Source organism: Sardina pilchardus, chromosome 18 (genome assembly GCF_963854185.1).
Source record: "Sardina pilchardus chromosome 18, fSarPil1.1, whole genome shotgun sequence".
NCBI lineage: Eukaryota > Metazoa > Chordata > Actinopteri > Clupeiformes > Clupeidae > Sardina > Sardina pilchardus.
In genome coordinates, this window is record NC_085011.1 from 24,798,291 (window position 1) to 24,815,790 (window position 17,500).

Genomic DNA, 17,500 nt, shown 5'->3' on the forward strand with positions numbered 1-17,500 from the left:
CTGCCATGGCTGCAGGATACACCAGCGCTGCAGGCCAGTTGTATGTGTGTGTGTGTGTGTGTGTGTGTGTGTGTGTGTGTGTGTGTGTGTGTGTGTGTGTACGTCTGCGTTTGTGTGTGTGCTTCTGCATGCATATGTGTACGTGTATGTGTGTGCATTTATGTTTTTGTCTATGCATGCAAGTGAGATAGTGGGAGAGTGAGCTGTTGAAGGCCATAGCCAATATTATACTACTTAAAGCAAATGCCACTCACTGCTGCTTGATATTGAGCGCTGTTTAACCAGAGTGCAAAGCAAAAGGTTTCGTTTGACATCATAAATGCAAGGGATTTATATTTTATGAGCAATGGTAGTTCTGTAAATATGGAAGTCAGACTCCCATCTCTCTTCCACTTCATGATTAATAAACACGACATTGGAAAATAATTTGCTCTCTACACTTAAACCATGTTGATGGATAATTCTGGATTCATCAATGCAGCCTAATCGCTGTCTGTAGGGAAATGAAAGTTACCGTGTTGTTAGTGTTTGAATTGTTACGCCCTGCTGAAAAGTTCATTACTGAGAATTTGCCATATTTGAACAGGAATAGTGAATGCATATGGGTGGGAAATCTCGATAGCCATTTTATTTATTATTATTTACTTATAATTTAAAACGTATTTATTTATTTATATATACTTTTGATTGCAGATGTTGCACAATATTTATCATATTGATAGAGGATTGTGTTGAGAAATGGCTCTAATTACAGTGAAGCAAGAAGGACTAGCAACTTCAGAAGAAGTCCTACTTATCCTATACCTCCCTGTGTCTCTTTCCTTTTTGTTTGTCTCTGTTTGTTTACAGTGAGTCCCTTTGTTGCTTAAAGTTCAGTAATAATAGCTCAGTAATGATAGTTCAGTCCATTAACATTACCCTGGTGCTTTTAAAAGAAGTTCAGGCAATTCACTTCCATTATCTTAGAGCACAAAATGACTTTTGCTATTCCATCTCCATCTTTGGAGTGTATCGATCTCTGCCTGGGAGTGTTTCTGGGTAGGCTTTGTGTATAGGAGTGCAAATAGCAGTCCAGGGTGTATTTTGTTGTTTAGACTTAGATGTGTTCACCGTTAATAAGATGTGTTTGCTGTCCTTCAAAACAGCTGGCTTGGTTGATGAGGCACTTTTTGGCAGAAAGCACAAAAGACCAATGTTGCTCCTTTCAATGTTTAAATGGCGTCTGAAAGGCACTTTTCTGCCTTGTGTAAATACTGTGTTTAGTGGTGAAAGACAACAAATTGCGATGGCTTCATGTAGCTTCTCTCTGTGTGTTATCTCAGGACATTCTTAGCAACCTTGACAATTTGGAGTCATGTGACCTTGAAGATGATGACCTCATGCTGGACGTGGACCTGTCGGAGGATGTGTCTCTGTGCAATGGTGAGTTGGCCTACACACACACACACACACACACACACGCATGCATTGCATCAGTTCCAATGACCTTTTTCAGTTCCCTAGTTTGAGAGAAAAGGCTGCTCAAATGTCATTTTAATTACAGAACCTCTAGGCTTCTCTTATATCAAAAGCCTGCCAACATGTACGCATTTTGCGTAGCGGGCACGCATTTTGACCTCCTAGTACGCTGGTACGATTTCATGCTCTAAACTACGCATTTCGTTTGATCTCGCATTTCGTCAGTGTCAGTGAAGTTGTCAGTGAAGTTGATTCTGCGCTACAGAGCCACAGCCATAGATATAATTCACAAGGTCTTAGTACAACTAAGTAGTCAATTAATTTCGGTAGAGACCGTGCTATTGCAGATCCCAACGGGAAAATATGCGTCTATTCCGAAAATAAACAAACACGCTTTTATTTTGCAACTTGTTCATTCTCATCCCTCAGTCACGCCATTCTAAAGTGTAAGTGTGTGCAAGCGCAGGTGCGTCAGAGGACAGGGGTGTCACAGCTGGTATAGTTAAACTTAATTACTGTATTCAAAACGAGTGAATTAGTACAGCAGTGTAGCAGCGTGTTTTCTTCTAATATTGCAAACGTTATCACTACAAGACCGCTAACCTTATGTTGCCGTCTTGAGTTATGTAAAAATAGACGTAGCCTAGCATAGGCTACAACGAGATTCTGTGATGAAGAATTCATTCATTTTGAACAATTTATGGTGTAAACGGTGGAGCGAATTCAGACAACTTTAACAGAGAACTTCATCAGTATATCAAAGGCTATGTAAATAAAAGATGAATTGCTCCTTAACTGGCATGTGCCATTCTACAAAAGCAATGATGATTGGCATGCTGAAATCTTTCAAAGAAACGTTCTATTCATCTGGAATATTCCTTCCTACAGGGCACAGTTTAACATGCAATGTGAATGAATACTGTTTTCACAACATTGTTAGTTAAGCAAAATAATCTTCAAGTAGCTTAGGCTGCAGGTTAAACATTTCAGATCAACTTTACAAATGCAAGCTTAATGTAGGCTAGTTTATAGGTTCTGATTTGTTCCAATAGCCTATCTTGTCATAGCCTACTTACTTCAGTAGGATATGCTAATAGGTTTCCATAAGGCCTATGACCTCTTCAAAAGCCTGATAATTCAGGCTCAGATATTGTCTTTGTTTTAAGGCCTGAACCATGTTCAAATAATAATAAAAAAAAGACTTTTGTAGATTGCACACACCCAAATTATATTTTATGGTGAAGAGTAGCCTTTAGTAATTTGTATGATATTCTTTAATTAATATGCACCCCTCCACCCACCCACCCCCACAGACACACACACACACACACACACACACACACACACACACACACACAAAGAGAGACACATATACAGTACTGTATACACATACAGAATGTAAGTTGGAGGATCCGGGGGTCCGAAATTTGGTCGTCGTCGTCGTCGGGGGGGGGGGGGGGGGGGGGGGGGGGGATGGGGTGGGGGGGTTAGTACTCATAAAATTCTTTCAAGGTTGGCAGGTCTGCATACGGTATAGGAATCCATGTACCTCTGTACACCACCTGCTGGCATTCAAACACACACATACTGTATGTGTACAGACCCGGGTGCATTCTGCACATTGCCAACATACCATCCCACTGTGCACTGTCCTCTCTCCCCCGCCTCTCTCTCTCTCTCTGTCCACAATGGTGGCTCTGCAGATTCAGGGCTAAGATGACTGCCAACGAACATCTGTCCCGTGCCTCCACTCACGAGCCCAAATCTCGTTTGAGCTCGTTAGCCTTTAAAAAACAGGAGCACAGTGGGCCCATCCATCTAGCCATCTCCACGTCAGCGAGAGAGGATGAGCGCTTGATTAGGCGTCTCCTCCCACTCCTCTCCTCCGCCCCGGATCTACAGGGTGTCACGGATAGCACTCCTGGCCCAAACACTCACTCCACCTCCTCCGCCACCTCCCCATCCCCCAAAGTGAAAGTGCTAATCATCCGCCCGCTCTTGCTGCAGATGTGATCTAATCAGCAGTCTGTGCTTTATTCAACAACGCACCCCCCCCCCCCCCCCCAACACACACACACACCCACCCACCCACACACACATATACACGTCCTCACAGAGGGCCTTTTCTCCTCTGCTGCGTTGTGTGAAGATGTCACTGATTTAAAGTAATCATGGTAATCATGGCCTCTCTCTCTCGCTCAGATGAATGTGAATTTGAATGACCTTTCTCAGCTGGGGCCCCAGCATAGCTTTCTCTTATTATTCCATTTCTGCCCCCCTACAAAGTAATGGCAGTGCAGTCTGATTGTCTCTGCTGCCATTGCCAGGAGTCCCTTTCCCTCGTGTTTGATTCGCCAGAGGCCGTCCCTTTAATAGTTAAGAGGACCTCATTTCCTCGTGAGCCTCCTGGTCTGTGTCGGCTAGCTGTTGTGCGGTCACTGCCGCCATGGCAGAGTGTCTCCTTACTGGACAGCGAAGCTGCAATTCCGCTTGGCCCCTGTCGTATGTGGCTGGACCGCTGACTCGCTTTTTCCGCTTCTCTAATGGTGAGGTTGAGCCAGGGGCTGACTTGTGCTGTTGCTATGTGGAGTGCGGTGGTGACAAATGAGGGCTCATGGGTAATGTAGGAATTCTTCGAGTCAGTCTCTTGGTGACATCATGGTGAGAAAGTCAGAGGATGACTCCAGACTCTATACCAGCGAGAGTGGACACAATGGAGTTCTTTTAATGGTGGAACAATGCACAGTGGACATAGATGTGGAATTGCCACGTGTACGGAAAAACACACACACACACACACACACACACACACAAACACACACGCACACAAGCACACAACATTGACTCTGTTTACATTACAGGGGAAAAGATAAAACTGTTGTGGCACTAGAATGTGTTTGTGTATAGTTGTGCGTGTGTATGTATCTATTTGTGTGTGTGTGTGTGTGTGTGTGTGTTATATGTTTGCGTGTGTCTGCTTTTGCCTTTGTATCCACAAGGAATTTAAAGCAGGCAACCCAGTTTTCCCACCTTCCTCTCCTTTTCTGGTATGTGTTTGTGTGTGTGTCCTGAACGTGTTATTTATAGCCTTGGGCGTAGTGACTCGGGGGTTACTGTGGAAGAAGTGTGTGTGTGTGTGTGTGTGTGTGTGTGTGTGTGTGTGTGTCTGTGTGTGTGCGCGCGTGTGTGTGTGTTCGAAGATGAGCTTTGCGAGACAAGAATTCTAGTCAATGGACTCACATGGACAGGGTTAGAATACTTCAGAGCCCTCCCTCCCTTCCCTTCTCTCTCCTTTTGCCCCCCCCGCCCCCCCCACACACACTCACCCTGGACACACACACAAACACACACACTCGCTCCCTCCTCTTCCCATAGACGCTCACGCACTCCAGTGCCAGGCAGGCAGGAAGGGGAAGGCCTTGCCTTGTGTGTGTGTGTGTTTTTTCTCTACTTCTTCTCTCGCCACTGGTTCTCGTGACTGGAGGGGCCCAGTCCAGCTCATTGCTCCTCTCCTCCTCTCTCCTCTCTCCTTCCGTATGTCCCAGCTCCGGCTGTCTCAGGCCAGGCCGCCCGAGTGCCTGCTCTCAGTGCTGCTCTCTCGCACTCTCTCTCTCTGGATCGAGATATTACCAGTGGAAGCCCCCCTTGAGTCGGAGGCTTGTTTGGCTTTGGCTTTTGGGCTGCTCCAAAGGGAGTTCCCAGAAAGCCCTGCTTCAACCCAGAAAGGGTGGAGGAGTCGCTGAAGTCACAGAAGGCACAGCTGCTCAGCTGTTTGAAGAGACAGAGCCAGAGAGAAAAGAGAGAAAGAAGAGGGTAAAAAGGAGTGAACTAAAAGGGAGTTGTTTTGTTTATTCCAGACGGTGGCTTTCAGTGGATTTTTGTAAAGTGCTTTGATTTTCTGCGTCGCAAAAGTCTCTCGGAAGTTAATGTTCTTGTTGTGTTTGAAACGGATTTGTGGCTCACTTTGAAGACAAAATATTCAGTCTCTCTGTGGATCTTACCGTTTCTATTTGGATACTGTTGCTTCAGATGCCGGGGACATGATTCCATTTTGTTTTTGGAGTAGCTGTCAGACGTAGTGGAGACCTGAGGAATGTAGCAGGTTGGTGAGCTGTTTCCATTTACTCATTTGTGGTATTATGGTATGTGAGAGAGGGTGAATGAGAGTAGGAGAGAGAAAGAAAGAGTGAGAGAGAGAGACAGAAAGAGAAAGAGAGAGAGAGAGAAAGAAAGAGAGAAGCGGATACAGAAGGACATAGTTGAGGAAACAGAGACAGAGTGGAGACAGATTCTATAAAAGAGCAAAGGGGAGCAGAGACAGAGTGTGAGAAAGAGAGAGAGTGTATGTGTGAGAGTGTGAGAGGCCTGCTGAGGAGTTTGTCAGAGTTTTGGCCGTTTGTCATGACTCTACACAGGCTCAGTTACTGTAACTCTCCTGCTGAGAGCTGGCCTGAAATGGCCAAAGTTGCCATCATGAGGTCATTCTGAGGGACCAACACACACACACACACACACTCACACACACAACATTTTGTGTTAAAGTGTGACATTTTGCCTGACATATTTCCCGTTACACTTGTCTGTTATACTGACTGACTGAAGACAAGTTGAGCGTTGCGAGACAATGTAATTGAAGTTGAATTCCATCTCATTTGAGACTCCCCGCGTACGAGAGAGAGAGAAGGGGAAATAAGTTTATTTTAGAAAATAAGTTTGTTCAGAGGATATCGGACTCTCGGCAAGAGTGTGTGCCGCTGAGATTGATGCGCGGCCCTGGAGAGCTGAGCTAACAACGCTAACCTCGGGCTGATACATCCTGGAGCGCCTCCACAAATCCTTCGCTAAGTTTGATGTCTTGTTTAATTTAAGTCTGTGTCCCGGTATAGAAGTGTAGGTGCTGTGCACCATTAGTTTTGCCATTGTCAGCCTGTAAGCGCGTTGAGCTGTGGAGTGTATGTGTGAAAAACACAAATGGAAAGACAGACAGTGTTTCTCTTAGCTGAGTAGGCTGTGTGTGTGTGTGTGTGTGTGTGTGTGTGAGTGTGAGTAATGTGTGTGTGTGTGTGTGTATGAGTGTGAGTGTGAGTAGTGTGTTTGTGTGTATGTGTGTGTGTGTGTGTGTGTGTGTGTATGTGTGTATGTGTGTATGTGTGCCACGGTGTGTGTGTGTGTGTGTCTCTGTCTGTGTGTGTGTGTGTGTGTGTGTGTGTGTGTGTGTGTGCGTGGTGTGTAACCTCGCTCCAGGCAGGAGCAGCTTGTTTCTGCTACTGTGGGGGTGTCGGAGGGATTGCTGGGCATTATGGGGGATTGGAGGTGGCTAGAGCAGCACCTCCAGGAGACGGACCCCTCCGGGCTCAACGCCCCTGCTGGCTCCTCCGCGGCCCATCTGGAATGCGTGTGTGGGAGACATTACTGAGACATTGGAGCTCCATGCACAAATTGCAGTAGCTTTAAGGATGGGTTCAACTTCATGTTGCTGTGTGTACAAGATAGGATTCTCCTGTTGATACGGTGCAGACCAGCAACACATGTGTTTAATTTCCTGTGTGTGTGTGTGTGTGTGTGTGTGTGTGTGGTGAGAAGACAGTTACTGTGTGGTTGGTCTTGTTTTTTGTTGTTGTTTTTTTGTCTTGTATGTTGACATTATTTTTCAGTTGGCAGATAGTTCTTACCATGGCATCCACCCAACTAACTCTAAGCACCCCTTTCTTTGTCACTCTTTCTCTGCCTCTGTCTGTGTGTGTATGTGTGTGTGTGTGTGTGTGTAGATGCAGACGGGATGGCCCACTTTGAGCACTCGGACCGAGGTGGCCGACAGGGCCACTGGAGGCGGAGGCAGCACAGGCTGAACGGACCTGACCATTTCCACAACGACAACAGGTAAACACTGGGCACCCAGGCACTGAGCAGCCAGGTGCAGCATTGGGTGCCGGCCACCAGGCCTCTGAGCATCCATCATTATCCTACAACACTTATCATGCTCTATCATTATCATTACACTACATTACATTTGGCTGTTTAGCCAAAGCGACTTACAACATGATAAACAGTTTAAGCCTTTTAAAACAATTCTCACAACAATTATTTTAGGAAAGGTTTAAAGGTTAAAAAAGGTAGAGTGCAATAAGAATAAGTGCATCCTGCACACTGATCATGCTCCATGGCTCAATGGTGTTTTTTGCCCCCAACGGCACCTTCCAGGCAGCACAGCCGAAAAGGCACTACCTTTACCCTATTCCTAACCTTAACCCCTCAACCCTCCTCCTACCCCTAAACTGAGGGGAGTAGTGCCTTGAAGGCAGCGCTGCCTGGAAGGCATCATTGAGGGCATATAATACCAAAGACCTGCTCCATGACGACATCATTTGCCATGTCATGTGACTCAAATGCCGTTCTTCCTCTGTCTGTCTGTCCGTGTCAGCAGGCCGGTGGCGTATGACGGCGTGTGTAGGCTGGGTCCCAGGGCCCTGCAGCAGCCTGCAGGGAGGGGCGACGCCCACGGGGGGGCGCTGGACGAGCTCACGCTCAAACACATGTCCCAGGACTGCACCTTCGTCAAGAACCAGCTGCTGAAGCTCAAGAGTCTGCTGCAGGTGTGGCACAGATGCACACGTGTGCGCGCGCACACACACACACACACACACACACACACTCACACTCACACTCACGCACACACACTCACGCTCACGCACACGCACACGTACACACACACACACACACACACACACACACACACACACACACACACACACACACACACACACACACACACACATATATACACATTCACACACACACACACACACACACACACACATATGTACACACGCTTGCAGCTAAGTGTAAACACATATGCTACATATTCATCACTAACAAACTGCTAAAAAGTGTGTGTAGGTTGGGGGGGGGGGGTGCAGAAGGACAGCTGGATTGCCAGAAGGTTGAAATATCCACACACTCAGTCAGACACACACACAGAGAGACACAGAGCTGCTGGTATTAGTTGTTGTGTGTTTCCTGTGTGCCCGTGACATCCTGTCCATTCTTTGGGTGGTCCCACACTGAGGGGAACCCCCCCCGCTCCCTCTGTAACTGGACTCTTCCCACAGACACCCCCTTGACCACGAGACAAGTTGCCACCTTGCGAGCTATATTTAGCTCCTGACTTCTCGAATGATCCGCAAGTCCCCTGTGCACTTTGCTGGCCGGGCACAATGTGGGTGTCTGTGTCTGTGTGTCTGTTTTTCTTCTCTAGCTTCAGATTATTATAACACATGTGTATGTGCGGAACACCTGTAATGCACATTACCTGCCCTACCACCACCACCACCATCACCATCAATCAATCACCTTCAAGCTTGTACAACTTAACATTGTCCCACACTCTGATAGTAAAGAAGCTGACATTTTTTATCAAGATTGAACAGCCATAAGTGGGCTGCTCCCGTTAAAGAAAAGAGAAAAAAGGCCACGTCAGCGTTTCAGATGGTCAGGGTCATCAATAGTCACTGTCTCATTTGTAGAGCTACAGCAGCTCCTCATGTCTCTCGTTCACTTCGCTCCCCTGGCTCCTGTCCTGCACTTTCCTCTCGTCCACTCTGTTGCCCACAGCACAGGGGCCAGAGCTGGGGAGGAGGGGAATGTGTGTGTGTGTGTGTGTGTGTGTGTGTGTGTGTGTGTGTGTGTGTGTGTGTGTGTGTGTGTGTGTGTGTGTGTGTGTGTGTGTGTGTGTGTGTGTGTGTGTGTGTGTGTGTGTGTGTGTGTGTGTGTGTGTGTGTGTGTGCGCGCGCGCGTCTGTGTGTGTGTGTGTGCGCGCGCGTGCATCTGTGTGTGTGTGTGTGTGTGTGTGTGCGTTTGTGTGAATGTAATTTGGTGTAAATGTCCAAATCAGCTGTACAGTGAGTGATTGTATGTTAGGGAGCATCATGTTAATGTAGCATTTGTATGGCATGTGAAAGGCCAGGTGACGGAGAATGACGTGTTTCATAATGGATGAATCATTCTGCTCGTTTGGAGTAAATAGCTGCCATGACATTCAGGATGGGGTTAGAGGAAGGGAGGCAGGGATAGAGTACGGGAGGAGAGAGGAGAGAGGGGGGAGATAGAGAGAAGAGGGTGGATGAGAAGGAAGGATGAAGGGGGGGGAGAGAGAGAAAGACAGAGTCGGATGCTGACAGAGGTGTTTAAGCTGTGCCAATATGTTTTTAATCTGTATGTCACTCACCTCCCACACATCTGTGCTATGAAGCGAAGAGAGGACAGCAGACACATACAGACATGCACCTGAAGAAATGCACAAACACACACACACACACACACACACAGACAGACACAGACATACACGCACACAAACACACCCACGCTCATATAGATGCAAACACACAAAGACATCCAGACAGGCATACTCTCTCACACACACACACACACACACTCAAACACACACTGACGCACACACACACACACACACACACACAAAGACACATACATGTACACACACATATATGCTCATCCACACGTATAGCATTGATCCTTCCTCCGACGTCTGTGCCCCTTAATCACTTAATGGATCTGTGTGTGCCATGAATGAATAATTCAGATGAAGGAGCAGGCGGGATCCGTGGAGCCACTAAAGCCCCAGTCCAAACCCCCGTCACTCCATCACCCTCTGCTCCCCAGAGAGAGAGAGAGAGAGGTAGAGAGAGAGAGGTAGAGAGAGAGAGAGAGAAGGCGAGAGAGATTGAGGGGGAGAGACAGAGGGAGAGAAAGCGAAAGAGGGTGAGAGAAAGAGGGAAGAGAGTTGTGAGAAAGAGAGAAAACCGTGGCCACGGATACATGGCTTAGACAGGAGAGGATATGTTTTTTTAAATGTCATGTCTGACTCAATATCTGAGGGTTTTTTAAATGTCTCTCTCCCTCTTTCTTCCTTTCTCTCATGATCCCTGTCAGTCTGTCTGGGTTTCTCGGTCTTATATTATGCATTTATGTAGAAGTAGAGCACATTTGTAAACAAACCACACACACCCAGCCCTGATTCGGAAAAAATAACACACAGTCACAATTAACAGCCAGGCTGGGAGCCAGAACCATGTTTACCCAGGCCAGATTCCCCAGCATGTGGTCCTGATGTTTCATTGTGGATCTACGAAGGTGGTGCTGCATTTATTTTGTATCTACAAATGTGGTGCTACACTCATTTTGTGTCTTTAAAAGCAGAAATGTCAGTGTTGGGTGGAGACAGGTAGGATTGAGTGTGAGAATGACAGCGGCATTATGTTGCTGGCAAACAATACTATTATGTGATAGACCTACAGTATGTGATCTTCTTTTGAGGTGATACAGTCTATATTATTTGTATTGTGTGTGTTTTCAGTTGGAAGATGGTGCCGCGATTCCAGACAGTCCAGAATCCATTGAAGACAGCAGTGCTCTCCAGGTGAGAAAGAGGGGAGGGCTTGTTGTGTTTATGTGTGTGTGTGTGTGTGTGTGTGTGTGTGTGTGTGTGTGTGCGTGTGTGCGTGTATGCGTGTGTGCGTGTGTGCGTGTGTGCGTGTGTGCGTGGGTGTGTGTGTGTGTTCGTGTGTGTATGTGTGTGTGTGTGTGTGTGTGTGTGTGTGTGTGTGTGTGTGTGTGTGTTCTACTGATCCAGCTGTGTGTGTGGGTTACTGTTGAGGAAAATGTCTGTATGTCAGAGTCATCCCAGTGTTAAGTTAACTCTGGATTAAGGTTTGCGTATTGATCCTTGTTTAACATGCACCATGGTGTCATGTTGGCTTAAATGTGTGAAATCACAAATGGGGATGCATGCACACACACTCACACACAAACACTGCAGCCGGCTTTACACACATGTAGTGGAGGCTGTTTCCTGCACACACACACACACACACACACACACACACTCACTCACTCAACACACACACACACACACACACACACACACACACACACTCACACACACACACACACACACACACACACACACACACACACACACACACACACACACACACACACACACACACACACACACACACACACACACACACCAACCAACCAACCCACCCACATACACACACATTCACACCAACTCTCCTGAGCATGGGTGTGCATGGACCAGACTAGACAAAAGGCTGTTAGAACAGCTCATTATCCCTATTCCCATGTCACTGAATGATGTATAGCCTCTCAGGCTCTGTGCTGGAAAAGAGGAGACCATATTGATGTATAGACAGAAGCATCACTGATACTGTAGGAGTGACACAGTTGGAGTGATTGTCCTTTTTAACCAAACTCGTTTACTGCTCAAGGGGATGTGACGATGTCTATATGGTTGTGTGCATGTATGTGTCTCTGATTTTCATTTTAAAAACATTTATTGTATTATTGCCACTGTGTGTGTGTGTGTGTGTGTGTGTGTGTGTGTGTGTGTGTGTGTGTGTGTGTGTGTGTGTGTGTGTGTGTGTGTGTGTGTGTGTGTGTGTGTGTGTGTGTGTGTGTGTGTGTGTGTGTGTGTGTGTGTGTGTGTGTGTGTGTGCGTGCGTGCGTGCGTGCGTATGTTAATGTATCTGCTGGATGTTCCAGTTGCAGGAGCTGATGAGAGAGGTGCAGGATCTGAGGGAAGAGCTGCGATGTAAGGACCGCACCATCGCTCAGCTCACGCAGCAACAGCATCTCCACAAACAGCAGCAGCAGACAGTGAGTTAACGTCTGGCACAGCTCACAACGCCAACACACTCACCACACCACACTACACCACACCACAACACAACACAACACAACACAACACAACACAACACAACACAACACAACACAACACAACACAACACAACACAACACAACACAACACAACACAACACAACACAACACAACACAACAGCAGCAGCAGCAGCAGACAATGAGTGTAATGTCCACCACACCTAACTACAATAACATCATGCAACACAACATGCTCATAAACAGTGATGAGGCACTCAGTCAATCCAGCTGTGGCCAACTTCAGACTGTGTAATGCCTTTGCCGTTCTATCTAGCTCATCAGCATATTTGAATAGATTTTAAACCGTGTGGTTTTGTTGTATCGAGTGTAGCCCATAGACTGTGCTTTATGTCAAAAGGAAATGGTGATACCACATTATCAAGAACAACATGTTACATGCAGTCTATTACACAACGTCTGTGATGCTGACCAAACATTGAAAAAGCAGGATGAACATCGTGTTTACACAACACAAAGGCACAATTAGAGCCTGACATATCAAAATCGATGCAAATGATTTCACATTATGTATCTAATTGTATCATGAATCATCCCCATTCACTCTCGGCCTACATTCGGAGACTGTGCTTTTACGTGAAGAGTATTAGATAAGCCAGAGTGAAAAGCAGACTGTAGCGTCACTGCCAGGCTCCTGTTCCCCCCCCCCCCCCCCCCCCTTGACTCACCTCTACCATGAGAGTAGTGCATGCCAGGATGACTCAGGTCTTTTGACCGGATGGACCCCAATTACCATAATATATAGAGACAATACCCCACCACCAAATGTTGGGATTTTAATACTATTACTGTAAAATCCCAACATTTGGTAGTGGGGTATTGTGGTATTGTGTTACATATTATGTTTATATGCAATAAATTGACTAATATGTGGTACAGTATGTGCCATATCTAAAGTTTCCATGTAGTGTTAACCAAGTATTGAAACATATGTTGGTATTTGTGTCTACCCTTGGTGTCCTTCCTCCCTTTGAGGAGACGAGTAAAAGACAAGTCAGGGAAACCGAAAAGAAGCGGGGCTGGCAAATAGAGTTTAAATTATAGTTTTGACAGCTAATGAAAGATTAAAACTTCCTCTCTCCATCTCTCTCTATCCCTCTCTCTCTCTCTCTTTCTTTCTCTCTCTCTCTCTATCCTTAAATGAAAATATATTAAAGATAAGCAGAGGTGTACTGCAGAGGCGCTGTCAGAAGGATTTTGTGATTTTGGAGAAAATTCAAAGGCAAAATGTGGATACAGATGCAGAGACAGGCATATATTCCAAATCAGAAAATATCTCGTATCGGAGTCTTTTAGCACTTATAACTCCATTTTTTTTTAAGAATTCGGGGCAGGAAAAGTAAAATAAATGATATTTTCTCACCACCATACTAGGCCTACATGCATACATTACTATACTATACTATACTATACTATACATTTCTGAAACATTTTCTCCCTGTTCTCCAAATTACATCTTCTACCCTATCACAATGCCACCACCACATTGACTATGTAAGCCATTCAGAACTCACCATTTTACAATTATTTTTTTCCCCAATATAATTTCCCAAAGTCCCCAGAACATCAGGCAGACTTTCTGTGCGGCTTCGTATTTGTTATGCTGACAAGATTTTGTTCCAACACATGACATGGTTTGATTAATTCAATACCTCTCCCTCTTCAATATCTCCCCCCCTTTTTCTCTCTCTCACTCTCTCCCCCCCCCCCCTCTCTCTCCCTCTTCTCTCTATCTCTCAGGCTGCTGTGAGGTGCCACTGCCAGCAGAGGGCAACAGTGTCCAGGCTGGACAGACGGACGCACCACGACAAATCCACCCAGACCCCCTGGAGAGGCCCTGCGGTCAGTCGATTACGCCCTGTCTTGTTGCCTCCCATCCTCCTCCTCTCCCCCGTTAGCATGGCTGCTAGCAACCCAATTACCACCTCAGATGCCTGGCCGACAGACAGGCACCTGTCACACCACTGTCCCTTGTCTCTCCCCCCAGTCTGTTTAGCTGTCTGTTCTAATCCCATTCACGGCTAGCTTACCTTTAGCTAAAGAACGACCGCCTACCTCTGTTGAATACCCACTTTAGTGATCTTTATTGCGCCAGTGTTGTTAAATTATATGTTTGTTTGTTTGTTTGTTTTCTTCTTGGTTGTGTAAGTGGTCTGGTTCTGCCCAGTCCAGAGGAGCGCAATTTGGTGTAAACATGAAAACATCTCTTGACATGGCCACACATGTGGGGCTGTTTTTCCCCTGTTTGTTGGGTGTGCTTTAATTAGCTAATTAATCGCCCAGTGTGAAGCCTGGTGTTTACAGTTCAGGCTCCATTAAAGTGGCCATCACGTCTCCCTCGGCGGCTCCTTATCTTCTTCCTGCTTTATTTTTATTTTCTCCGACGCCACCGTTACCGTTAATCCCAGACTCTCCTCATTACGTTCCGTGTGGCCAGCCTTGCCCTAGCTCCACATTCTACCCTTCACTGCCTTAGTGTGTGTGTGTGTGTGTGTGTGTGTGTGTGTGTGTGTGTGTGTGTGTGTGTGTGTGTGTGTGTGTGTGTGTATGTGTGTGCGTGTGCGTGTGCGTGTGCGTGTGCGTGTGCGTGTGTGTGTGTGTCTGGTGCGTGCGCGTGCGTGTGCATGTGTGAATATGTTTGTGTGTGAGAAAGAGAGAGAGAGAGAGAGAGAGAGAGAGAGAGAGTGAGAGGGAGAGAAACAAATAAAGAACAAAATATACTTACTGAATGTAGAGAAAACATAACCTGGCAGTTGCAGCCTTGGAGATGTTGATCCGTGTGTTAGGAGCGAGTATGGGGTTGCCTGTGCGTGACAGGAGGGCCGCGGATAAACAACTGTCGCCGCCAGCCACCGCGTGCCTCACCTCCTCCATTCCGCGCCTGGCGCACATTCTCGCTCTCCTCTGGCAACCCCCACTCCCCCCCGCTCTTTCCCCTTCCCTACTTCCTCTGTCACATTCTCACTCCGTTTCTTCCCTTTTATGTGCATGTCATTCGGCCCGTTGCCCTTGCTGCTGTCTTCTTCACCACTTCTCCATCACTGTTCTCTCTCTCTCTCTCTCTCTCTCTCTCTCTCTCTCTCTCTCTCTCTCCTTCTCATTCTCCCTCCCCCTCTCCTCCATTTTCATTTCATTTTTCCTCCATTCAGTTTTTAGCCACACACCTCTCCCTTTTGCATAAGTTCCCACGAGCCCTTTGAAAGGGAGCGGGTGAGCATGACAGGTGTGACATTTCTTTCACTGCATAGGTCCTGTGTGTGTGTGTGTATAAGTGTGTGTGTGTGTGTGTGTGTGTGTGTGTGTGTGTGTGTCTTTGTGTCTCTGTGTGCCTGGAATTTGGCAAAGGTTAGCAGACCAGAAGGGAAGTAATTTCGTGGGGGTCTGATTAAACTAAAGAGAATATATATATATATATATATATATATATATATATATATATATATATACAGTGTATATATACATATATATATATATATATATATATGAGAAAAGAGAGAGCGAGCGAGAGAGAGAGAGAGAGCCCAACTTTAAATAGGCCAAAATCAGAGGATGTTCTTTGTCACATTATCCCCCATGTATTTGGCCCCTCAGCTCATCACTCGTTTCCTTTCCCTTTATCCATGTCTCTCTCCTCTTCCCTCTTTTTCTCCCTCTATCTCCATCTTTCTCTCTCATCCTCTTCGGTCTCCCTCCTTCTCTCGCTCTCTCTTACTCTCTCTCTCCATCGCTGGAGGCAGAGTGGTATTCAGGAGCCGCTCTGCTGGTGTGTGATCTCAGCTGGCGAGAAGCCGCTCAGCGGTGCTTTGCGGTGGCTCCGGCGTCCGGGCTGCCGCGGTGACGAACAGGCCCCGTCACTCGGAGACGGGTCCCCGACATCCTCGGCTCTGCCCGCAGCAGGGGTGAAGGGAGGGAGGAGGAGGAGGAGGAGGGCACGGGAGGGCGGCGGTAGCGATGCAGATTACTGTCTCGCGCCCTCCTCCGGTCCTCTCATTAACACATCCTGTGATTTCCCCGTGGGCCGCTTCATAACTACTCCCTATATCTGACACCTTCTCTCTCTCTCACACACACACACACACACACACACCATACACACACAGACACACACACACACACACGCACACACACACACACACACACACATACACACACACACACATGCACAGTTAGATACACCACACACACACACACTACACACACTACACACAGACACACCACACACACAAATACACTCTCACACACGCACATACAGAGACAAACACACACACACACACACACACACACAAACTGACATGCGGTGTGATCTTCCCTCAGTGAGTGAGAGAGACATGTTGTTAGCATGCTCTCCACAGCACAACAGAACAACGGGAGTCGTGTCGGCCAGCAGGATTGTGGGTGAGCGACCTCGGCGGTCAGACAGGGCCAGCTGCAGCCATCTTCCAGCTCCTCAGAGAGTCTGTCAGGGAGCAACAGGGTGGTATGGCAGAGAAACAGTGGGGAGCTGTCTCCTCCTTTCTCTCACTCTCCTCTCTCCCTTCCCCTCTCTTTCTCCCTCCCTCTCCCTCTCTCTTTCTCTTTCTCTGACCCTCAAGGGTTGACTGCCTTACCCTTTCTTTTCATGTCTCTCTCACTCTTTTTTTCTATGAGCCCCAGGGCCTTCCTCTCTCTCTCTCTCTCTCTCTCTCTAATCTTTGAGTCTCTCTCTCTCTCTCTCTCTCTCTCTCTCTCTCTCGGCCCCTCCATTAGCGCTGGTAATATCAGTGGTGATTCTTGGTGCCAGTTACTGATGGAAAGGCCCGGGATTGCTTCATCTTGACATGTCAACTGCTCAAACTAAACGAAAAAGACCACAGAGGCATTCTGTGAGGAAACCATTGTCAGTGGCTTCATTTCATTTAATTTTCACGATGTGTTTCTGCTCGTCTATGACGTCAGCAAGTCATTTTTTTGTGGTCTGTTTTTTTTGTGGTGGGTCAGACAATCCAACCATCAGTCAGTCTCTGTCTCTTTCTCTCACTCTCTCATTCACTCACTCAGTCACTCACTCTCTCACTCACTCACTCACTCACTCACTCACTCACACACCCATTCAGTCACTCTCTCTCTCTCAATCACTCACTCACTCATACACACACACACTCTCTCTCTCACTCTCTCACACTCTCTCTCTATCTCTATATCACTGTCACTTCCTATTTCTCCCTAACTCCCTATCTCTCCATGTATCTGTCTGTCACCATCTCCTTTACCTTCTCCTCATTTCAAGCCT

The 17,500-nt window shown here is 46.8% G+C and overlaps 1 protein-coding gene across 1 annotated transcript in view; it reads left to right on the top strand.

Annotated features, from left to right (window-relative positions):
• ccser2a (coiled-coil serine-rich protein 2a) overlaps positions 1–17,500 on the top strand; it is a 59,192-nt gene that overhangs the window by 30,856 nt on the left and 10,836 nt on the right. The window contains exons 5-10 of the mRNA XM_062519745.1: positions 1,323–1,422; positions 7,227–7,338; positions 7,880–8,051; positions 10,829–10,891; positions 12,040–12,153; positions 13,972–14,073. Coding sequence (XP_062375729.1) covers positions 1,323–1,422; positions 7,227–7,338; positions 7,880–8,051; positions 10,829–10,891; positions 12,040–12,153; positions 13,972–14,073 — 663 coding nt within the window. The remainder of the gene's footprint in view (positions 1–1,322; positions 1,423–7,226; positions 7,339–7,879; positions 8,052–10,828; positions 10,892–12,039; positions 12,154–13,971; positions 14,074–17,500) is intronic.